Source organism: Canis lupus, chromosome 27 (genome assembly GCF_003254725.2).
Source record: "Canis lupus dingo isolate Sandy chromosome 27, ASM325472v2, whole genome shotgun sequence".
NCBI classification, from domain to species: Eukaryota; Metazoa; Chordata; class Mammalia; order Carnivora; family Canidae; genus Canis; species Canis lupus.
This window is the reverse complement of record NC_064269.1, coordinates 4,020,596-4,044,120: the sequence shown is the minus strand read 5'-3', so window position 1 is coordinate 4,044,120 and position 23,525 is coordinate 4,020,596. Positions and strand designations below refer to the sequence as shown.

General features: G+C 43.9%; 1 protein-coding gene and 1 long non-coding RNA gene across 9 annotated transcripts in view; one reads left to right on the top strand and one right to left on the bottom strand.

Annotated features, from left to right (window-relative positions):
- Positions 1–23,525, top strand: part of DIP2B (disco interacting protein 2 homolog B) — a 220,844-nt gene that overhangs the window by 189,664 nt on the left and 7,655 nt on the right. For all 8 annotated transcript variants that reach the window (XM_049102727.1, XM_025477622.3, XM_025477621.3 and 5 more), the window contains 13 exons: positions 2,800–2,909; positions 3,064–3,144; positions 7,569–7,692; positions 8,972–9,093; positions 10,903–11,014; positions 13,157–13,266; positions 14,008–14,138; positions 15,768–15,936; positions 17,035–17,205; positions 18,204–18,265; positions 19,417–19,474; positions 21,695–21,769; positions 22,721–22,898. In XM_049102727.1, coding sequence (XP_048958684.1) covers positions 2,800–2,909; positions 3,064–3,144; positions 7,569–7,692; positions 8,972–9,093; positions 10,903–11,014; positions 13,157–13,266; positions 14,008–14,138; positions 15,768–15,936; positions 17,035–17,205; positions 18,204–18,265; positions 19,417–19,474; positions 21,695–21,769; positions 22,721–22,898 — 1,503 coding nt within the window. The remainder of the gene's footprint in view (positions 1–2,799; positions 2,910–3,063; positions 3,145–7,568; positions 7,693–8,971; positions 9,094–10,902; positions 11,015–13,156; positions 13,267–14,007; positions 14,139–15,767; positions 15,937–17,034; positions 17,206–18,203; positions 18,266–19,416; positions 19,475–21,694; positions 21,770–22,720; positions 22,899–23,525) is intronic.
- Positions 20,588–21,699, bottom strand: LOC125753842 (uncharacterized). The gene is made up of 2 exons (XR_007406502.1): positions 20,960–21,699; positions 20,588–20,717 (listed from the first exon to the last, which is right to left on the bottom strand). It is a non-coding gene; the product is annotated as an uncharacterized LOC125753842 (long non-coding RNA).

The window sequence follows — 23,525 nt, the reverse complement described above, 5'->3', positions numbered from 1 at the left end:
ACAAGGTGTTAAGGGAGCCTGGTGACAAAAATCTCAGTGAGCTGCCTGTTGGAGCTATGGTGTAAAGAATGGGAATGTGTTAGGATTGGTTTTGGCTGCAGATTTCAGAAAAATCAAATAGCTGCTTAGAAAACGAGACAAGTTTTTCTTTCTCAGGTAGAAGAAATTCAGGGCTAGGCATTGTGGGACTAGTGTGGTAGCTCCTCAGTCCTTGTGGTTCCAGCTTCCCATCTTTTTGCTCTGGCACTATATTAGCCAACTGTTGTTACAGATATGCCACATAACAAATAACTCTAAAACTCAGTAGCTGGAAAAAAGCACTTATTTTTCACTCAGGTTGTGGCTCTGCTGAACTTGGCTAGGATCAGCTGGGCTTGGCTTGATTCCATCTTGTAGGTTGGGTTCAGAACTATTCTGTGTGTCTCCTCATCATGGGACCAGTAGCTACTAGGCCGTATTTTTCTCAAGGCAGATGGCAAAAGCAAGAAGGCAAGCCAAACCACACGAGCATATTTAAAGCTTCTGTTCGTGTCATGTCTCCTAACGTGTCATTGTCCAAAACAAGTTCAGACCGTGCCCAGAATCAGTGGAGCAGAGAGGTATACTCCTCTCATAAAATCACGGCAACAACAGGAAGGAAAGGAAGGATTATAAGAACAATAAAACAATCTGCCACAGCCACCCTAGCATATGCCTCAGGGCCCAGTTAGGCGCCCTGACCTCCATCATTACAGATCACTTCCTTTTACATATTAGTCTCCCACACTAAGGAATACAGTCTAAATTTCAGGTATTGATTTGCCCAGCGTAAAACAGAGGGGTCTATTTTTAAGGAAGAAGAGGGATCTAGATAGTGAGATTGGTGACTGACAGTCTTTGCCACAGTTAATTTGCATAATTTTGTGGGAAAAATAAGCAGGCATACTTACAGGTACAGCAGGGTGTCAGCAGTTAGCCTTCTAGACATGATTGTTCTCATTTTTCTCTTTGGTCCTTAGATGTAAGGAATATAGACTGAAGGACCTCAAGAAATTGCTGCTGAATTGTTTTTGTTGTTTTAAGCTACTCTGAAAAATTCACTTTTAAAAAGACATGCCTTTATTAATTTTACAGTGTAGTTTCAGGACTGGGTAGCTAACACAATCAGATGTACTCTGAGTCCCTGCCTATATAAAAAGCTGTCATCAATATGACATATCTTGTATGTAACTTGTTATGTGAGTTCTTAGGAAGGCGTTTTGCATATTATACTTAAAATTGCAGTGGACACTTTGTAGACTAAAATTGTTCAACAGAGTTTTGGAGTACTTTATGCTTCTTGAGTTTTTATTCAGTTTGAAAACAATTTTTAACTTTTCATTTTGAAATAATTTCATACTTCATGTTGCCAGATACTAGAAAGAATTCTTATACCCTTTGCCTACTTTCCCCAAATATTTTGAGTCTATTATTTAAGTGATTTTGTTCCAGCTGTTTCAGTATATTTAGGATCAACAGATTTTGGCAAAAACCTATTTAGTATTAGTTGATACATAACATCAGCATTATTCAAAACTTGGCTGGTAATAAGTTTTGTGATTTTAAAAAATTTTTATTTATTTGACAGAGAGAGGGAGTGAGAAAGCATAAGCAGGGGGGAGGAGAAGAGGAGGTAGATTCACCAGTTGTTAACATTATTTTACTGAACTCCTTGAAAATAAATTGCAGACATCATGACATTTCACTCCTAAATATTTCAGTAATGTTATCTCCAAAGACAAAAAAAAAAAATCTCCTACTAAAGTTTTCCTAATCAACAACAATGCTATTATTTTATTAAGAAATTTAACCTTGGGGCACGTGGGTGGTTCGGTCAGTTAAGAATCCGATTCAATTTCCAGATGAGATCATGATCTCAGGGTCAAGACGTGGAGCCTGCATGCTCAGGCTCCGTGCTAGGCGTGGACCCTGCTTGGATTCTCTCTCCCTCTCCCTTTGCCTGTCCCCTGCCCTCCCACCCCTGCTCCTGCACACACACTCTTTTTTTAAAAAAAGAAGTTTAACCTTAATATAATGCTTTCATATAATAATACACAGTCTGTATCCAGATTTTTCCACTTGCTTATTACAGCTGATTTTTAAAAATTTAGTATCCAGTCAAGGTCATGCATTACATTTGGCTGTCATGTCCTTTAATTTAGAAGTCAAAGCCTTATTTTCTCTTAAAGACACGGTTTTTGAAGAGTCCAGGCCAGTTATCTTATAGAATGTCCCACAATGTGGATATATCACATTATTTATTAAATAAACTTTTAGTAAAGCACTTCTGAGATTCCCGATGAACCCATTCTCAGTCCTCATAGATGGCAATTTCTTTCCAGATCAGATATTCCCAACTGTTAAGTCTATTTTTAGGGTCATACCATGATCATAACTAATGAGATTATTTATCAGTAGGAACCAGTGCAACACTGTCACCTTCTTAGAGTGAAAATTTCCTCATCCCCAAGCTATAGGAGCCCACCTACTCCCTTCCACCCTCCAAACCCCTGTCTCTTCTCTGGTTCTATCTTGTTTTTTTTCTAGCACTTCCTACTACTTGACATCGTTTATTTGGGTCTGTACTTATTGGTTGCCTTTCCTCACTAGAATACAAGTTGTTTGTCTTGTTTACTGCTGTGTTCCCAGGGCCTGGAAGAGTGCTCTCAATCTGTATTGTTGAATGAATATTTGAACTGGTTTGGGTCAGTCTGGAAATACTTCAGGGATATAATTTGAATTACTACCCCCCAGAGAGTTGATTTTTATCTTTATTTACAGGTGTAGGCCCTGCTTCCGTGATGGTTGGGAACCTGGTTGCTGGGAAACGCATAGCACAAGCTGCAGGAAGAGATCTTGGGCAAATTGAAGAGAATGACTTAGTGAGGAAGGTAAGAGTTCAGATGTGTTGGTTTTTATAAACAAATCAAAGACAGAACTTAAACTTCGGTAGTAGATGGAAGATGCATAGTAGATGGAAGATGCATTATCCAATTTTTGCAAAGTTACTGACCCTGCTTCCTTTTTTCTGCCCTATGACTTCAGCACCAATTTCTGGCAGAGATTTTACAGTGGCGAGCCCAGGCAACTCCTGACCATGTACTCTTCATGCTGTTAAATGCCAAGGTATTAAAAATCCAATTGTATATTTAATCAGATGAATATTGTGGGAGGATCTTAGGCACTCTTGATCGTTTTCATCAGAAAATTTCTTTTGTCAACTCTGAGGGAGGAGTTCCTGCTTTCTCCTTGTTTTGACATACAAGGATAAATTGTGCAATCACTTCAAGGTTGAAAGGAGACCTCCTGGAGTGTTGTTTAATGTCGGCTCTCCTTGAGTTACAGTCGAACCACCTTTATTCAGTTCTGATAGGAACAGTGGGGCCGACAATGTAGTTCCATAGATCTACAGATGTATAGGATGTATTAGTATGTCATGTCATTTCTTACCCAATTTGACTTTTAATTCTTGGACTTCTACCAGGAAGAAAATGACTTTAGATCAGCATTTTTTTTTAAGATTCTATTTATTATTTTTAATTATTTGCTATTAGTTATTTGAGAGGGAAGACAAGAAAGAGTACAAGCAGAGGGAGAGGAAGACAGAGAAGCAGACTCCCTGCTGAGCAGGGAGCTGGATGGGGCTCGATCCCAGGCCCCTGGGATCATGACCTAAGCTGAAGCTAGAAGCTTAACCGACTCCGCTAACCCAGGCACCCCATAGATAAATAATTTTTAAAATAAAGTTATTTTTACTATATATTCTTAAATGATTTATTGCTGACAGATGAAAAACAAATAGAAAATTATTCAAAAGTACATTTAACTGGTACTTTTTAATAGATGGCTCATCAGAATATTATATATTTTTTTAAGTTATGCATTCTGTGAGTGTACGCTGATATATGTTCTAATGGCTGAATCAGGCTGAAAGTACCGTGACCAGGGCATGTAATAGTATTTCCCACCATCAAGGGGAAGACTGGAGAGCCTGTTGAAATCTCCTGGGCCGCTTATCCAGATTGCCCTCTTCTGCCCAGACGCCACTAGATTCTGATATATTTCATACAAATACACTTTTGAGAGTTTATGTAGTGATAGAACTTAATGAGGGGAGTGTGCTGTGCATCTTAGGGAAAAGTCATTAAAAATCTTAAGAACTATTGTGCTCTGATAGAAAACTTTTCAACTTCCTTGCTCTACCTCTATGTGACATGGGGTTTCCCTCCAGGCCCATGGATTCATTAGGATCCTTACATTTCAGTAAGAAGGTGTCAGTCCAGCTTATTTCCCCACTCGACTTCTAAGCTGGGCTATGGTTAAAGCTATAGCTCCGTGAAACCTGTACCCCAGGTATTTGTTAGAAAGCATAAGTTTAAATTTGCTTCTTGGTTTGAGAAGCAATATATGGACATGACTCAAAGACATTTAATCCATTTATTCCTCTGCATGTTTTAATATTTTACCTTGGATTAGCCCAGACCAGTAGAAAGCTTAGTGACCTTATCACATTGTTCCCTCATGCCCAGAAAAAAAATTTTTTTAATATTTATTTATTTATTTATTTATTTATTTATTTATTTATTTATTTGAGAGAGAGAGAGAGTGCAGGGAGTGGACGGCCAGAGGAAGAGGGAGTAAGAATCTTTTTTTTTTTTTTTGTACATTTTTTTATTGGAGTTCAATTTGCCAACATATAGCATAACACCCAGTGCTCATCCTGTCAAGTGCCCCCCTCAGTACTCGTCACCCAGTCACCCCATTCCCCCGCCCACCTCCCTTTCCACCACCCCTTGTTCGTTTCCCAGAGTTAGGAGTAAGAGAGAATCTTGTTTTTTTGTTTTTTTGTTTTTTTTTTAAGATTTTATTTATTCATGACACACACATACACAAAGAGAGATTGAGAGAGGCAGAGACACAGGCAGAGGGAGAAGCAGGCTCCATGCAGAGAGCCCAACATGGGAGTCAATCCCAGGTCTCCAGGATCAGGCCCTGGGCTGAAGGTGGCACTAAACCGCTGAGCCACCTGGGCTGCCCGGTGAGAGAGAATCTTAAACAAGCACCACACCAGCATGGAGCCTGACGTGGGATTCCATCTCATGACCCTGAGATCACAACCTGAGCCTAAACCCAGAGTTGGATGCTTAATCAACTCTGCCACCCAGGCACCCTTAGAAAATTGTTTTTTTGAAGGTTTAGTTTGCTGCCGTACCATGGACCAAAAAGAAGATTACAAGAAATGGCCTTATGGATTTAACCCTGACTTTAGCCAAAAAGATATCCATTTTAGTGTTGTATCTTAATATCAAACAGTAGACAATTGACTAAGTAAATTATGGCATATAAAATTATGCCATGAAATACTATGCAGCCATTCAAAGCAGTATTATAGAAGAATATTTGATTATGCAGAAAATATAGAAGAATATTTGATTATGCAGAAAATTCATAATGTGGAAGTGGTTAATAATAGTATACTAAACTTCAGTAAAATAATCGAGTACCTAGGTGCACCTGGGTGGCTCACTTGGTAAGCGTCTGACTCTTGATTTCAGCTCAGGCCATGATCTCAGAGTCATGAGATGGAGCCCCACATTGGGCTCTGTGCTCAGCCAGGGTCTACTTGAGATTTACCCTCTCCTTCTGCACCTCCCACTTGTGCTCGCTCACTCTTTCTGAGATAAATAAATAAATCTTTAAAAATAATAATAATAATAATAACCGAATGCCTACTGAAGACCCTGTTGTGGGCCCTATATATTTCATAGTTCATTTTAAAGTGGAGGGAACTGAGGCCCAGAGACATAAAATGACTTGCCTGAGGTCACAAGGCTAGTAAGTGGTAGAACTAGGAAATTAGCTATTTCATTTGAACCCAGAGCTGTCTTCTGAGCCCACATTCTTTACCAGTGCAATACACAGCTTTAGGCAGATAGTATAATGTGGTAACTTTTTTTTTGATGTTGCATGTGAATTTATATATAATATATACTCATTTTTTAAAAATCAGGAAAATACACGCCAGAATGGTGATAGTGGTTACATCTGACTTATATTTTACTTGTCTGAATTTTCCATATGAACATGTACTATTTTATATTAATGAAACTTAAAAGTTATTTTAAAAATAGCTCAGTAAAACTTGTTTTTCTTGTGAGACTGAGTTCTAGAGTTAGAATAATTAAGATAGGATGGTATTAGCACAATAGGCAGAGAATAATTCAATTTAATTATTTAGTGAAGTTGGGATGCCTGGCTGGCTCAGCGATTGAGCATCTGCCTTCGGCCCAAGCCGTGATCCTGGAGTCCCAGGATCAAGTCCCACATCGGGCTCCCTGCATGGAGCCCCCTTCTCTCTCTGCCTGTCTCTGCCTCTCTCTCTCTCTCTCTTTCTCTCTCTCTGCCGCTCATGAATAAATAAAATAAAATCTTAAAAAATATATATTAAGTGAAGTTGAAGATAGGCATACCCGATTACCCCACAATTCCATCTATAGATCTACCCTCTACCAAAACTCATGTATTTATGCATGAGGATACATGTACAAGAATGATGTTGTCCATTTGTACAGTTAAATACTACGCAGCAACAAAAATGAATGAACTATATCCGTGTACTGCAGCATAGCTGACTTTTAATGTTTAGAGAAAGAAGCAAAACAGAAATATGTGCCGTACAGTTACATTTATATAAAATCAAATATTTCTCAGGTGGTAACATCATAAGGAAAAGGAAATCAGTGATTAAGATTAAAAAGTCAAAGTAGTGGTTACATACAAAGGGAAAGAAAAGACAAGACTAGACCCAGGGGACCCCGGGGGTGCTTTTGTGCTGTTGGAAGTGGTCTTTCTCATGCCATGCTGGTTCTTACACAGTTGCTTGCTTTGTGATTTTCCATTATGCTATACATTCATATTTTATGCGCTTTCATACTTGTGTGTTTTATTTTACACACAAAAGGGTTTCAAAAGCCCAGCTCAGTGGAACTTGAATTAACACAAAGGAATTGATGAAGACCTTCAGGAAAATTACTCTTAGGATCATGAAGAATCAGCCATTTTCTAATCTGCTAATCTCTATTATTGTCTAGTGGACTCTGATTCATTGTTACTGTTTTGTATATATGTTTGCTGTTAGAAAATTCAGAGCCAAATTTGTGTTACGCACAACAAATGCACACGGCCATACAGCCAGCAGTGACTGTCCTGACCTCACTGCCGCCCTCATCCTTTTTTTCCTTTGTTTTCCTTCCACTCTTACTTCCTCATTTAAATAAAAAATTCCTATTTTTGAAGCTATCTTAAGAAAGACTATAAATGCATATATCTGATTAAGTTAATGTCAATATTCCCAGAGTTCCTTCAGTCACTAAAATAGAAAAGGAATACTGCACGTCTTTCTGTACTAGGAGAATTTTCACTGGAATTGATAACTTGCTAAAAAGAATCTACTGAGGCACAGGCCTTTCTGATACAACGTTGAATTGGCTATAGTTGTCACTGTTTCATTTCCTGAGTTTTGACCCACTTATTCTTTCTTCTATGTAAAGGGAACTACGGTGTGCACAGCCAATTGCCTTCAGCTTCATAAGCGAGCAGAGAGGATTGCGGCAGTTCTTGGTGATAAGGGGCATCTAAATGCAGGAGACAACGTGGTGTTGCTCTATCCACCTGGTAGGTGTTGGGTTGTTAAACTAGACTCAAGCTCCATTATCAGACCACAGAGCGTGAGAGGAGAAGTGAGGGCCGCCCTCTGCGCCCTGGGTAGGCCGTGCACTTCCCAGGTCTGGGAGCCCCAGGCACCCAGGCTAAGGTAAGAACCCAGCCTCACTCCCTGGAGTTGGGCAGCACCGTGGCTCTGCTGGAAGTGTGTCTATTGTATTTACCCTAATATTCCCACTGTCCGGCATAGTTGCTGGTGCTATGGTAAATATCAAATGAATAAACGAAGACTTTTTCTCTTTTGGAGACCCTCAAAAGAGGTGCTTTGTTTCTAGGAGTGTTCACTCAGCACCCAGTTCCTAAAGAATATTGTGCATGAACTTTTTTGACTTTGCATTCTTTATATCCTGCTCATTGTGTGGTCTTCCTTTGTTATTGCTGCTTTCGTCTTCCATGCTCTTGTTTAATTTTAAAGTGTTCTCTTCACAGTAAGAGGGACTCCATTATTTGATGACAGTTTGGTGCAAATAACCAGAATGTTGTTATATGAAATATTTGAGTTGTTCGTTTCTTTATTCTTCTGTCACATAACCACTCATGTGTTTGGCCTCTGGCCTTCTCTGGTCTTTTATCCCCCTTAGTTCATTTTGTTCTGTAATACTTACTATGCTATTTTATTTGCACTGATACTAAGATTTCTTAAAAAGTAAAAGAATCCCTCCTATGGTGTTCATGTGGGATTGTCTTCCACCCACCAATGAATGACATGGTGATGGACCAGAGCTTTTCCCCCCGAGGCCACTCTCCATGTTTTGGTAGTAGAGGGTTGTCTTCACATTGAGTCTCACTTTGCCTCCCTAAAACTCACATTACAGATGGAGGGACATCTCAGAAGTCTAATTGCTCGTCACACAGCAGCCTTCTAAATTTTTTAAATCTCAGGTGTTCCTTAGCCCTCCTTTCCCCGTTCTTTTATCTCCTAAGTTACCAGACCTGATTTCTGCAATTATTTCTACTAAGCAATATCAAGTTATGATAGCAAAATACCTTCCTCAGGTGTCTCTCAAGAGTTTACTTCTGGCCTGTTACTTATTCTTGGCTTCTCTGTATTTATAAAGTTGTTTTCCTTCTTTATGTTCAGTTCCTTCTTGATTTAAAAATTTTCTTCAGCTGTTATCAGTGTTAAATTATGATCTCAATAAACTGGCACATGGTTGAATAAACTGGTTTTGGAAGATCTGCTTTTTAGTTTCTCAGTGATGCTGGGCAGCTAAGTGACTCTGTTTTGCAGGCATCGAGTTAATAGCTGCATTCTATGGTTGCCTGTATGCGGGGTGCATACCTGTCACTGTCCGACCTCCTCATGCTCAGAACCTTACGGCCACATTGCCCACTGTCCGCATGATTGTTGATGTAAGTACCAAGCATTATCTTGGCCTTGTCCTCATCTGATAAAATCCAGAGTCGGACAGCTCAAGATCCTTACTAATTTTCTGGTTTTATTGAGTCAGGAAGTCAAATCTGTCTCCTGAAAACCGCCTCCTTTTCATTTATCTAACCAAAATGGCTAACATTTTTCAGTGAAGGAATCTGAGAAAGTGATTATTGGTGAGACACAGAATTGTGTTTTTATCATGAACGTTAAGGAGGTAAAGCTGTCATTAGTAATTCTCCTTAAAATTTGGGGTTTTTGGAACACCTGTATGGCTCAGCAGTTGAGCGTCTGATTTTGGCTCAGGGCGTGATCCCAGAGTCCCGGGATCAAGTCCCACATCCAGCTCCCTGCAGGGAGCCTACTTCTCCCTCTGTTTATGTCTCTGCTTCTCTTATAAATAAATAAATAAAATCTTAAAAAAAAAAAAACACCTTGGGATTTTTTTTCCTCCCTTCTTAAAAAATGTTTTAATTTTTTTCTGGACAGTAGCCCAGGTAGTTACATGCCAAATTGAATTCTCCCTCGTGTTGGTCATTTTTATTTTAGTCACTTTTATAAATTCATTTGGTATAGTATAAAAGGTATCCAGATCTTGCCCTGGAGGTGTTAGAAGTTTTTTGTTTTGTTTTAAGATTTATTTATTTGAGAGAAAGAGAGAGCACAAGCAGGGGGAGGAGCAGAGGGAAAGGGGGAAGCAGACTGTCCACAGAGCAGGGAGCCCAGTGTGGGGCTCGACCCTGGGACTCTGGGATAATACCAGAGCTGAAGGCAGATGCTTAACTGACTGAGCCACCCACATTCAGGGATAGAAGTTTCTAGAGAATATAAGAATTGAAGGAAGTAACATAAATCTGTATTGCATCATATTCTAATTCATATTACAGCAAAGAGGCAGAGTTCTTTTTTTTTTTTTTAAGATTTTATTTATTTATTCATGAGAGACACACACAGAGAGGCAGAGACAGAGGCAGAGGGAGAAGCAGGTTCCATGCAGGGGGCCCGATGCGGGACTTGATCCCAGGACCCTAGGATCATGCCCTGAGCCAAAGGGAGATGCTCAACCGCTGAGCCACCCAGGCATCCCAAAGACACAGAATTCTAATTTGTGTAGCATTTGTTTCTCTAAGAACCACTGTTGTATCAGCAGCCAGAGCCTGCAGTATAAAAACCATGTTCACCGTAGATGATTTTATTACAGAGTTCAGTTCAGCAAAATGCCCTCTTTACGTTGTGCAAAGTAGGCCAGAGCAGCAGGGAGTTTCCTTCTTTTGACAGTTCAAGGGGAAGTTGGTCACTTTGCGTTTCCACGTGTAGGTATGAAGGAGAGCTTGTTTTCTGTGACAGCTCCACATCCCTCAAATTCAGGGTATGTTCTAGATCTAGTAAATTTCTCCATTCACTAGACTGTGACAAACACGAACTCCTGCTCTGACTCCTCGCATTCCCTGAGCGATACAAAATCCATGTTTTTACTTTATCATGGTCTTCATGAAATCAAGAGATGTTGGAATCCATACTGAGATTATAACTATGAAATATTTTAGAAGCAGTGTTGTAAACAATAACAAGACCATCCTTCTGAGACAATTCAGTGTTACACATTTCCAGAAGGACAAATAGTACAACATCCATTGTACTATTGTATGTTCTTTGAAAAACAAGTACTGTCCTGTCCAGAATGGTGTGCTTCTAGTCCAGTATGAGTTGCTTTTAACAGCAGCCAGAACCTATAGTGCCACCTGGGGGATAAGCTTCCTGGTGCTTATTTCTCTCCATTTGTTTTCTAGGTCAGCAAAGCGGCCTGCATTCTCACCACACAGACCCTAATGAGGTTACTGAGGTCCCGAGAGGCAGCAGCTGCTGTGGATGTGAAAACGTGGCCAACCATCATTGACACAGGTGAAAGGGGGATCTCTCCAGAGCTATTGAAGGGGCAAGAGTATTCACTCCCTGAGATCCCCTGAATTCTCATGCTAAAGACATTTATGCGACCCTTAGGTTGCAACACATTCCACCTGCTAAGAGAGAGGCAAAACTTCATGTCTGGTTCTCTGGACTAGATGCTACAACAACCAGATCGAAAGATGCAGATCACAGTCTGCTTAGAGCTCTTGAAACAAAAGTGTGTTTCTCTTACTCTTGAAATCCTCAAATAGCAGTTAGATTCTTATGTAGAATGTAACCATGTACATGTAAGGCCATATAAAGATGATCTGATTCTTGATTTCCAGATGTGATATAGTTAAAACATCATTGGACTAGGAGTCAGAAGACCTGGTTCTAGTTCAAGCTCAAGTACTTATTTTCTTTATAACCTTCTCTGTGATTATCCTTTCCTGAAATGCTACTTACCCATACCTGACTCATATTTTTTGAGAATATCAAGTGCAGCATAATAGGAAAGTACTTCAGAAACTATAAAGTACATGAATTTTAGATGGTATTCCTGCTAAAAAAGCATGGGGGATAAGACATGGGGATACCTGGAGAATGTTGGTAGAGGAAAGAGAGTGGGTTTTGGAGTCAAGTAGATGATATTTAAATCCTGATACTCTGTTGTTACTCTCTGTGTATCCCTACTAACTTGGGCAAAACCGTCCACAAAGTGGGAGTTGTGATAACCACTTCATGGAGCTGTAAAGGTTAAATGACATAATGTAAAGCACCTTGCACATAATCATAATAATAACATCTTTTATTGCACCCTAGTTATATGCCAGTCATCTAACGTATTACCTAATTTTATCCCTACCCCAACCCTATTAGATAGGTGTGAGTTTTATCCTCATTTTACAAATGGGGATAACAGGTATAGGGAAGTTAAGTAAGTAGCAGAACTAAAATTCAAACCCAGTCAATTTGGCTCCACTCCCAGCCTCTTAACCATTAATTTCTTCTGTCCCTCTTTTCAATAAGTGCTGCATGGTGTCTGTCCAACTCAGGAACATTTGTATGGGCTTAAATGCAGGGATGGCAGTTCTCTGTGATGGTTGTGTGCCAGATGCTGAACTAGAGTTTTTTAGATTTGTTACTTAAAGGACATAAGCACAGTTATATAACACAAATGGACTGTGTTGGTATTAATGATGCAGGTGGATCTACTGTGGCTTTTGGACTTGGTCACACTTCAGAAAGACCTGAACCGTGGACTCTGATAGAGACAACAGGAAGGTTTCTTTAGGAACATGAGGAACCCCACCCTATACAAAAGTGTGTTGAGGGATAGATAAAGTCTTTGCCTGGACCAGAGATTGGTGCCTAATGATAGAGAGATTTAAAAGTCAGAGTCAGAATTGTTTCTTGATCCAGAAAGCCAGAGGAGCCATTAAAGAGGCTTGGTTGGGAGCGGAGATATCCTTGACACTGTTGGTTTTGACACACTTACGAAGCAAATGTGGGAGGAAGTGTATAAATAAACAAGCAAAGGAAAATAACCCCTAATTCTAGCTTTTCATTCTTAAAAATCTACCACGTTAACTTGGAAAAAACTCTTAAAGCAGTCCATAATTATCGCATGTACTAAATGGTAAATAATGAACTTTAACTTGGAACCAGCATGATAACAACTAAGACTTTTGAGTTTTTTGAGTTGTTTTAAAAGTGCTCTATGTGAATTACCTTCCTAACAGTTCTATGAAGGTAGGTATTATTCCCAGTTTAGAGATCAGGAAACAGACACAAGTTAAATAACTCCCAAGTCACTTTGATGACAAAAGGCAGAGCTGGATTTGAACACCAGCGATCTGCTTCCCTAGTTCATGTCTTCTGCCTCCGTGTTACATGACCCCTTACTAACCTAAGAAATACATTTGCCTGATGTAGATTTGCTTTACTTCTATTACCCAGTAGTGTCCTCAGCCCCAACCCACTTCTAGGAGTGACATACATGAGCTGTTTAGTTAAATAAGAGAAGCCTAAGCTTTAGCAAATTTCGGAGGCTGTATTTGTCCATAGCAAAGCCATAGAAAACCAGCTGAAGAGCAATGATTTTCATGCTCCAGTGTGTCTGATTGACATCAGGTTTTTTTCTTTTCATTGCAGATGATTTACCCAGGAAAAGATTACCTCAGTTGTATAAGCCTCCTACTCCCGAGATGCTGGCGTATCTTGATTTTAGTGTCTCCACAACTGGCATGCTTACGGGAGTGAAGGTAGAGTGCTCTGGATATCTTCACTCTCTCTGGATGCTGGGAAAATGCCAGGTCTGCAAAAAATAGAGATGACCACTGCCCCCAGGGACTTCAGATGTGGGGGCCAACTGGTTGTACCAGAGACCAGTAGGCGGAGGATCAAAGGTCCTTGCTATATTTAAATAAAAGCATTGGCTCTTCCGGAATAAGTTATCCCAAGGAATCTGTGTTATGAAGAGTTCTGAACCTGGCCTAGAAGCTAATAAGAGCTAATAAGATAATAAGAGTCACAGTAAAAGCCAGTAAGAAAACATAGATTCATGTTTTGTAGAACTTGGTATATATATATATATTTTTTTTTTTTAGAACTTGGTATTAACTAATGAACAAAAGTATGTTGCCTTACATTAGACTTCTGTAGGCTTTTTTTTTTTTTTTTTAGATTTATTTATTATTTATTTTAGAGGCTGTGGAGGGAGAGGGAGGGACAGACTCTCAAGCAGACTCCCTCTGAGGATAGAGTTTGACATGGGGCTCTATCTCATGACCCTGGGATCATGACCTGAGCCGAAACAAAAAGTCACACACCTAACTGACTGAGCCACCCAGCGCCCCAGACTTAGATAGGTTTTTTAAACAATTGAAAATAGACATCATTTTGAGGAGTTTGGGGGAGATTGAAACTTTTCAGAGCTATCATTAGAGCTTTTTCTGCCTGTGGGGATGCCAGTTCCATCCTGTTCCATGTTCCCTACTTTCCAGATGTCCCACTCTGCAGTCAATGCTCTCTGTAGAGCCATCAAGCTCCAGTGTGAGTTGTACTCTTCTCGGCAAATCGCCATCTGCCTTGACCCTTACTGTGGACTTGGCTTTGCACTCTGGTGTCTCTGCAGGTAGGAATGGAAAAGCAAAGTAACAGAATGAGTGGGGATGTCTTTGGGGCTATAACCATCTCATCCTTCCCTTTGCTACCTTAATTTGGTTTCAACAAAATGCTGATGTTTCCAGAATTCGTGCACCTGATATATCTGTGAAGCTCATTTAGTTTTGTTTATATTCCCTTTTTCCCTTATCAGTTAGTTTTATGCCTCATACAAAACGTCGGAGATCTTATTACTTACTCTCTACTCCATCCTGTAATCCTCATTTTAGAAGCAGAGCCAAGTAGAAGGATGACACTTGGGTGAAATATGTCATCCTTTGACAGCCAGGACGTACCCCCTAGGTTTGGCAGGAAGGAGTATAATGAGATTGGATGACAGCGTGTTGCTGGAAAGTAGCATGCGTGTCCTGTCCAGATTGTGTCTTATGGAATAGCAGATCCCCACTCCTCCCAGGGAGCCTTATCTCAGCCCTGCATGCTCACCTCCCTGGTAGACATCTCCATGAACGCTTCACAGTCACCTACAACTCAGCATTCTCCTGAGTGTCCTTATCTTTGTTAGGATGGGACCATTCACCTTAGGGACTAGGACTCACTAGGACTGTGAGCATGATCTTCCACTTCTGTATCTGTATGTCTCGCATCCAGTTAAGTGTCATGTCCTTTGTGGCTCCATTTTCCCTAAACCCGTCTGTACATAAGAATCACCTAGGGGTCTTTAAAAAAAGGCTAAATAACGGGCTTTCCCCAGACTCACTAATTTACATCTCCAGAGGTAGCAACCACAATTCCAGTATTTTTTAAATACAAGATTCTTGGGTTCCTTGTGATTCTGATCTGTACTTGGGTTTAAGAGGTTGAAGGTTGATGGCTGTGAACTATACGTCTAATATGTGACTCTGTCATTCCTTTGTTTTTATCCTGGCTGCACTGTCCGGATTCCAGGCCTCACCATCTCTCACCTCTCCTGTCTCTCCGTCATCAATGTCTGTGTCTCCAGTCCCTCTCCATGGTGCTAGATTCACCCCAGCTTAAAGCCTGCAGCGACTGTCTGCCGGGGAAAGTCTAAGCTCCCTCAGACCATAATTATGCTCTTGTATTACAGTTTGGTCCCAACCTTTCTGGCCTCACTTCTCACCACTTCCCTGTGATGCGTCCTGTGCTATAAGATTTCGTAGTAGGCTGCTATTTCTGATGACTTTAAACACACCATATACTTCTGGGTTTCTTTTCCTTCCCATATGCTGTTCCTCTGCCTGGAATGCTCTCACCCCCACCCCCATTTCCTCCAGCCAAATTCCTGCTCATTCTTTAAGCCCCCGCTTAAGCAATACCTACTCAATGAAACGCACTCACACACACACCCCACCACCCAACTTTCCTAATTTGGACAACTTGCTTTTTATTTTATGATGATCTTGATCTAATGATCTTCACATCTCAGTTACTGTATATACCAGTCTGTTTTATGGTAGTTATCATGTCTTGTGAGTTGGACAGGAACAAGGTTGATTCTTAGACCTTTATATCTAATATGACCTCACACTGCACTTCACGGCCAATAAACGTTGGTTGGATGGTGTACATCAAGATATCTCGATGAATTGATAATGTCAGCTCTCGCCTTTCTTCGTTGCAGTGTCTACTCAGGGCACCAGTCCATCTTAATTCCTCCTATGGAGTTAGAAAACAACCTTTTCCTCTGGCTCTCCACTGTCAACCAGTACAAAATAAGGGACACTTTCTGCTCCTACTCAGTAATGGAGCTCTGCACCAAAGGGCTTGGGAACCAGGTGGAAGTGCTAAAGGTAAGAAGTACCACAAGTAGCCGGTCCAGAGGGTTTTAAAGAAATGGGCCAGGCAACATGATACCCGAGTAGGGTTTGACAGGCAGATCTGCCTGTTTTTTTCTAGCCAGTCAACATTTTGTAAACCTCAGGAATTTTATTTCTTCCGCTAATCTAATATGTTCTTTCAGAGCTTAATCTGAGTCTTACTTTGTGGAGAGGAAGATGAAACTAGTCAGGAGGCTGAATGGAAATGACTGTGTAAAGATGAAAGACAACTCTGACCTCCATTAGGACTTTTTCTAATAAAATTTGCAGTCTCAGAGGAGTAGAGATTGGGGACTGCCCCAAAGATAGGGGTAACTCATTCATATGTGTATCCGGGGATGATATGTCTGACTGACATATGAGAGAGTCAGAAGACTGATTTTCTTAATAGAAAATTACGTGAAATTTAAGAAACAAAACAGAAGAGCATGGGGGGAAGGAAGGAAAAATTAAACAAGACGAAATCAGAAAGGGAGACAAACCATAAGAGACTCTTAACTCTAGGAAACAAACTGAGGGCTGCTGGAGGGGAGAGGGTGGGGGATGGCGTAGCTGGGTGATGGGCATTAAGGAGGGCACATGATGTGATGAGCACTGAGTGTTAATACGAGACTGTTGATTCACTGGCCTCTACCTCTAAAACCAATAATACGCTCTATGTTAATTGAATTTAAATTTTAAAAAATAATAGAGAATTATGATCTTAAGGATAAAAAGAAGTAAGATTCAGTCTCTGGAATGCTAGATCTCTTTTTCTCTCAGTCCCCTCTCTCCATTTTGAAATAGGAAGACATCTAAAGTACAGAAATGGGGAGATATAAAAATGGGTCCCTGAAGAATCTAAGGTTTTTAGATGAAAGAGGAAAGAGATAGAGAATGAACAGACTCACCAGTGGGTAGTAATGTTAGTGGAATGCGTTGGCATTTGGCATTTCTTTTCCCTGGGCGTCTGAGATGAGACTACACCATTCCTTGGCTTTTCCTGACTGGAGAGATAGAACAGTGGCCCTGCCTATTCAGTCCTTTTTGCATTCCTACTAACTTCAGCTCCCTGCCGTTGGTGTCTTACAGACCAGAGGAATCAACCTCTCCTGCATCCGGACATGTGTGGTTGTGGCCGAGGAGCGGCCCCGCATCGCCCTCCAGCAGTCCTTCTCCAAGCTCTTCAAAGACATCGGGCTGTCCCCTCGGGCTGTCAGCACCACTTTTGGATCAAGAGTCAACGTAGCGATATGTTTACAGGTGATGATCATGAAATTCCTTGATGGTCAGGGGAAGAGAAGCGTGTGGTGCTCCACAGCCAAGGCTGAGCAGCCAGCCAGCCTGAAACAAGCCCGGTTCCACTTACCTGCTCTGGGACCGCGGGCTTCGCCTGCCTCACTTGGCGCACCTACAGGGTGAAGATAATAGCGTTGTTCTTCACAGGCTCCTTCTGTGGGATCACCCCCTTACTAGGTGCATGCCCTCAGGCCACGCCCGGCAGCTGAACGCCGATTTCCACGTTTCTTGTAGTAGTTTAATGGTACATAATGATGAATCAAGATTTTTGACTCCTCTTTGAATTTTATCAATATCTTATATTTACCTTATGTTTCTCTGTCTCCCCCCCCCCCTTTTTTTAAACAAAGGAAGCACAAATAAGTCTGTATTCTTTTCTTCAGCCATATGGCAAGATTGCCATGTTATTCTTGGTGGGTAAATAACGAGAAGAACTAAGTGATTTTCTGTGGCTTGGGGACTCATATGGTAAATACAGGCATGGACGAGAGTGAGAGTAAGAGAAGATGGCAGCCGTGGGTGGGTGCTTTCAGGGCTTCCGTGACCATGGGCAAGTGACTTTCAGGTAGCATCATGGTGATTTACCCATGGAGCCCCATCCCAGGCTCCCTGCCATTCACCTAGGCCAGTGTTGGTTCTGAAAATCCAGGGGATGCCGGCCGGTCTCGTGTCTGCCTTAAGTCCAGGGAGGAAGCCCCTCCTCAGCCTGGTAGCCTCTCGGGGGCTTCTCCAGCCCCGAGACCAGGCCCTGGCCTACTCTCTCAGGGGAGGGAGGGAAAGAAACACGAGGCCGTGAGTCTCTTTCAGGTGTTGACTGCAACCCTGCCTCATCTGTTCAAAGAGGGTGAGCTTTCAAAACAGAGTGTGGATTTTCTATACATATGGCTAAATTATTTCTTGATTTGAGAATGTGAAATATGGAAATACATAAATAAACAATGCATTGATTTCTTTTTCTTTAGGGAACTTCAGGGCCTGATCCAACTACTGTGTATGTAGATCTGAAATCATTGAGACATGACAGGTACAGTAGATTTATTGTGCTCACTCCCTATTGGAGTTTCTAAGCATGAAAAATTTCCGAGCCTGGAAAAAGCTGGCTCTCTCCCTCATCCCTTTTATGTGTATCTTCCCGGGAGGGATGGGAAGAGGGAAGGAATTTGTTTTTATTAACACCTGATAAGGGGGATCCCTGGATGGCTCAGCGGTTTAGTGCCTGCCTTTGGCCCAGGGCGTGATCCTGGAGTCCCGGGATCGAGTCCCACGTCAGGCTCCTGGCATGGAGCCTGCTTCTCCCTCCTCCTGTGTCTCTGCCTCTCTCTCTCTCTCTCTCTTTCTCTCTTCTCCCTCTCTCTCTCTCTCTCTGTGTCTATCATAAATAAATAAATCTTTAAAAAAAAAAGACACCTGATAAGATTTACACTTGTAAGAAGAAAGCTTTAATTCTCATAGTTGCTATGCTGTTCTTTAATATTAAAGTGTAATACTTAGTTCCTTCCTGTGTAGAAATATTTTGTGATGTTTGATATAAACTGAACTAAAATGGATAGGCTCTTTGCTCTGGGAGTTTAAAAATAAAAGATGGAACAGATAAGATAAATGAGGCAGAGTAGAGTTTTTGAAACCACACTTTATCCAAACCCCAGGAGTAAAAGCCCTCCTCCTCATCAGCTTACAGGGGAAATGTTAGCTATGTCCCAAGGTGAGCACCTGGCCCTAGGGCTCTGGGACCTTTGCCCAGGCCCCACTGACCTCAGCGGCATTCACTGATGTGCCCCCTGGCACTGCCCCATCCTGCACAGGGAGAGCACAGTGGGTCTCAGCCTGAGGAGAATTTGCCCTCCAGAGGACCTTTGACAATGTCCACAGCCGGTTTAGGTTGTCACAGCAAAAGGGTTGCTACTGACATCTAGTGGGTAGAGGCCTGGGATGTTGCTAAACACCCTACAACGCACAGAATAGGTAGCCCCTCACTAAAAATTATAAAAGCACATTATCTGACCCAAAATGTCATAGTGCTGAGTCTGAGAAACTCTGCTGTAGCATGAGGAGACACAAAGTAGAGGCCTTAGGAGGGCAGTATGTAGCTGTAGCAGACACGGTGCAGCTAGTTTTTCAAGTGTGTGTGTGTGTGTGTGTGTGTGTGTGTGTATAGTGAATATTGTTCTTCTGCAGGGTTCGTCTTGTGGAGCGGGGTGCCCCCCAGAGTTTGCTCCTCTCAGAGTCTGGAAAGGTAATTTGTTCTATTAACCTTTGGAAGGTGGTCTGCCTGGGGAAACGGTTCATTTCATTTTTTATTTATTTTATTTTATTTTTAAGATTTTATTTATTTATTCATGGAAGACACACAGAGAGAAACAGAGAGAGGCAGAGACACAGGCAGAGGGAGAGAAACAGGCTCCCTGCAGGAAGCCTGACGTGGGACTCGATCCTGGGTCTCCAGGATCACACCCTGGGCTGAAGGCGGTGCTAAACTGCTGAGCCACCCGGGCTGCCCTATTTTTTATTTTTTAGGTGGTTCATTTTAAAGAAATCCGAAGCCTAGAATATATTAGCACCCAGGCAAGCCTTGAGTGAATTCTGAAAATAAATCAAGAATTTCACCTTAGCTAATACTTTTGAATTCATATAAGACATAGATAAGAATTCTAGATTTGAACTCTCTTCATTTCCACAGATTTTTTTTATCCAACTGACACCTTATTCTATTTTGACAAATCAGCAAAATTCAGTGTTCATTACATTCAAAGTGAAGGGGCGAACAACACTTAGAAAGAGGCAGTCCTGTCTTTTTTTTTTTTTTTTTTCAGTCCTGTCTTTATAAATGTTACAAGGAGAAAAGTAGGTGGCAGTGGGGCGGTGCGGTTGCAGATCAGGGAAGGCATACATGTGTTTAAAGCTGAAAGAGAAATCAAAACGGGGAAGGGATTACAGATAGAGAGAGTGCGTGTCTCTGGGGAGAAGATTTCTTAGATTAGGTTGAGGCTTTAAAATGTTCAAGAACAAAAAAAAATAAAAATAAAAAAATAAAATAAAACGTTCAAGAGCAGACACAGCTCTTTGGAGTCCCTTTGGGCTGCTGTCACAGAACACCATAGACCGGGTGGCTTATAAAGAACAAACGTACTCCTCACAGTTCTGGGGACTGGAAAGTCCAGGATCATGGCACCAGCAGGTCCTGGCAAAGGATTTGTGGTTCAGAGTTGGCCATCCTGTTGCTGTGTCCTCACGCGGTGGGAGGCCCCGGCTCCTGATACCATCACCTTGGGGGTTTAGGTCGATTACATAGCGCGTGACTGTTGGAGGGACCATTACGTCTACATTACGTCTGTAGCAGCTCTGAACACTTCACTGAGGGTGATGGAACATCAGCATAAGCTGGCGAGTTTCTCATTCTTTTTTTTTTTTTTTTTTTTTTGAGTTTCTCATTCTTTTGAGGAGAGAGGGACGATGCCTCCGAAGTCCTTCTAGTAATTCTGAAAGGCAGAGGGGGAGGTTCTAAAGAAAGCAGGGAATCGGGCAGCCCCAGTGGCGCAGTGGTTTAGCGCCGCCTTCAGCCCAGGGTGTGATCCCGGAGACCCGGGATCGAGTCCCGCGTTGGGCTTCCTGCACGGGAGTCTGCCTCTCCCTGTGCCTGTGTCTCTGCCTCTCTCTGTGTGTCTCTCATGAATAAATAAAATCTTTAAAAAAAAAAAAGAAAGCAGGGGATCCTGCGTACCCCGTCAAGCCGCAGATCCGGTCCCTGGGGCACTAACTCCAGCTCCTCTCTGCCGTTTGAACTCTTCCAAGTGGAGTCGGGCAGGTCTTACCACCTTGTCAGATCTCCACCTGCCTCAGCTCGTGGCTGGGCGCCCCAGAAGCCTTAGCGCGGTGCCCCACCTCGCCCGGCGCGTCTTTTCCTCCCTTGAGGTCTTGGATGTGGGAGCCTAGGTAGTCGTCGCAGCGCTCCTCAGCTGGCCCCAGACCCTAGAAACCCAAGATGGAAAAGGAGGTCCAAGGGACAGCAGATGGGTGGCCAGAGAAGCCGTGGGCCCCTCTTGGGCCAGCCCCGGCTGCTTTCCTCTCCTGAGGGAGATCCCAGGGGCAGGCCCATTCTCCTGCCAAGGCCGCCCCCTTAGGCCGATGCCTCATGTCTCCCCGCTGCCCTTCCTGCTCTAGGGAGTTCTACTGGCCGCGCTCCAGTGAGCAGGGCCCATGAGGAGAAAGGGCGGTGCTTGACCGGGGCCTGCTCTCCGGCTCTGGGCTGTAGTTTCTCGTCCCTCTGAAGAGAGAGCGGGCCGCTGGCTCCCTGGTTTGCCGGGAGGGCGGACCCCCCGCCTCCGGTGTCCACCGAGGACAGTCCAGCGGGCACCGGGCGCCGTCGCCGCGGCCTTGGCACGCTCGCCACGAGGGAGGCGGCGGACTGCGTGTCCGGGGGTCCTTAGAGGTGGTCCTCTGTTTCCCTCGTGCTCAGATCTTACCTGGCGTGAAAGTGGTCATCGTTAATCCCGAGACCAAAGGGCCTGTCGGAGACTCTCATCTCGGAGAGGTACGTACCGGTTTTCACCTTTACTCTGAAGAGTCGGCAGTACGGACTTCCGGGCTCACCTTCGAGAATCCGTGAAACTGGATTTATTAGCTTCTCTTCCGTTGTGAATTGTCACCTTTTAAAAGGGTTTTAATCTTCTCCGGAAGGCCCGAGACGAAGAAGAGGGAGCCTGAGAGCGGGGTGGAGGCGGATTGAGGCAGCCGGGCTGGAGCTCGCCCGGCTTGTGCACGGACGTTGCCTTCGCCGGAAGAAGATGGGCACGTCCTCCCTGTCTCCACCTGTCGGGAACCGAAAGGAGCCACAAATACTCAGTGTTTTAAAAACGTGGAGATTTTATATTCTATTCTAAAACGTATCCATATGTGTATTAATATCGATACATTTTTTTAAAGACTTAATTTTTCTTCCCTCAGATATTTGAGGGGCAGCGATGTCTCACCCCGTAGTTTGCCACAGACAGCCTGGCCTGCCCCTTAGCAGCCCCTGACTAGCGAGCCCGGGGCCTACTCTTTCTGGGCCTCAGTTTCCTCATCCGTAAAAAAATAATTGCACCCGCCTCACCCACCTCGTGAAATTGTGCGACAGCGAAGTACGTTATTGCCCATCTCTGAGGCGCACGGGGCAGCGCCCGTCGCTCGTGGGTTCTCAGGAAATGCTAGTGGTGACCGTTGTTAGCCCCTGCTCCGTGCCGTGGGAGTTCAGGCCCCGCGCTCTTCCCGGGGGCCTTGTACGCACCGTGCGCTGGGCTGCCGCGCTCTCGTCGGGCGTCCAGGGCGCGGGGAGCCCGCCCGGCTCTGATGGGCGCGTGGGAAGCCCTTGCTGAGCGAAGGCCGCCCGTGTGCTTGTTGGCGTAACAAGGGGAATTCTTAAAAGGTGACAAGCCGCCCTGGGAGTGAAGGGGCGCCGTCCTGCGTGTTCCCGGGAAACGTGACCGACTCCCTTTTCTTGTAGATTTGGGTGAACAGCCCCCACACGGCCAGCGGCTACTACACCATCTATGACAGCGAGACTCTTCAAGCCGATCATTTCAACACCCGCCTGAGCTTTGGGGACGCTGCCCAGACGCTCTGGGCTCGGACGGGATACCTTGGTTTTGTCCGCAGGACGGAGCTCACCGCGGCCACCGGAGGTAGCTCCCCCGCCCGGCTCCCCCTTCCACGCCCTCGCGGCCTGTCCCCTGCAGCCTGCCCCCACGGTCCCCGCGGCCTGTCCCCCTGCGGCGGCTCCCTTCTGCTACTCCTGAGCCCACGCAGGCGTTTACATTCCTTGTGGGCCTCGCCCCGCAGGCCCAGGGTACATCTGGCCAAGGGTCGGCACCGCCACCTGCCCCGAGGCCCGCGGCCGTTCCACCCTGGCGGGCTCGGGGCGCTGCCCCGGTCCCCGAGAGCAGGCGTCAGTGCGGAGGAGCCGTCTTGCCAGGCTCTGTCCCTTGCGTCTGGTGTTGGAGGCGAGACTGCTGCCCGCCGGGGTAAGGCGGCCCGAACCTTCCGCCCAGTGGCTGTGCGGGCCTCGCCGCTGCGGGCCTCGAGCCCTCCGTCCTGGCGGCGGGTGGCCACACGGGACGGCCACGCGGGCTGCACCGTCACGGCAGCGAGGATCAGATAAGGCACTTGCCCCGGACTCCCTGCATCTGCTCCACAGTGAGCGGTGTCCCTAGTTGCCCCCCGTCTCGGGGGAGGCAGGATAGCATAGTGGGGGAGACGGAGGTACCCCAGCAGGTGCCTGGTTTGGGATCCTCCTCCGCCGTCTCCTTTGT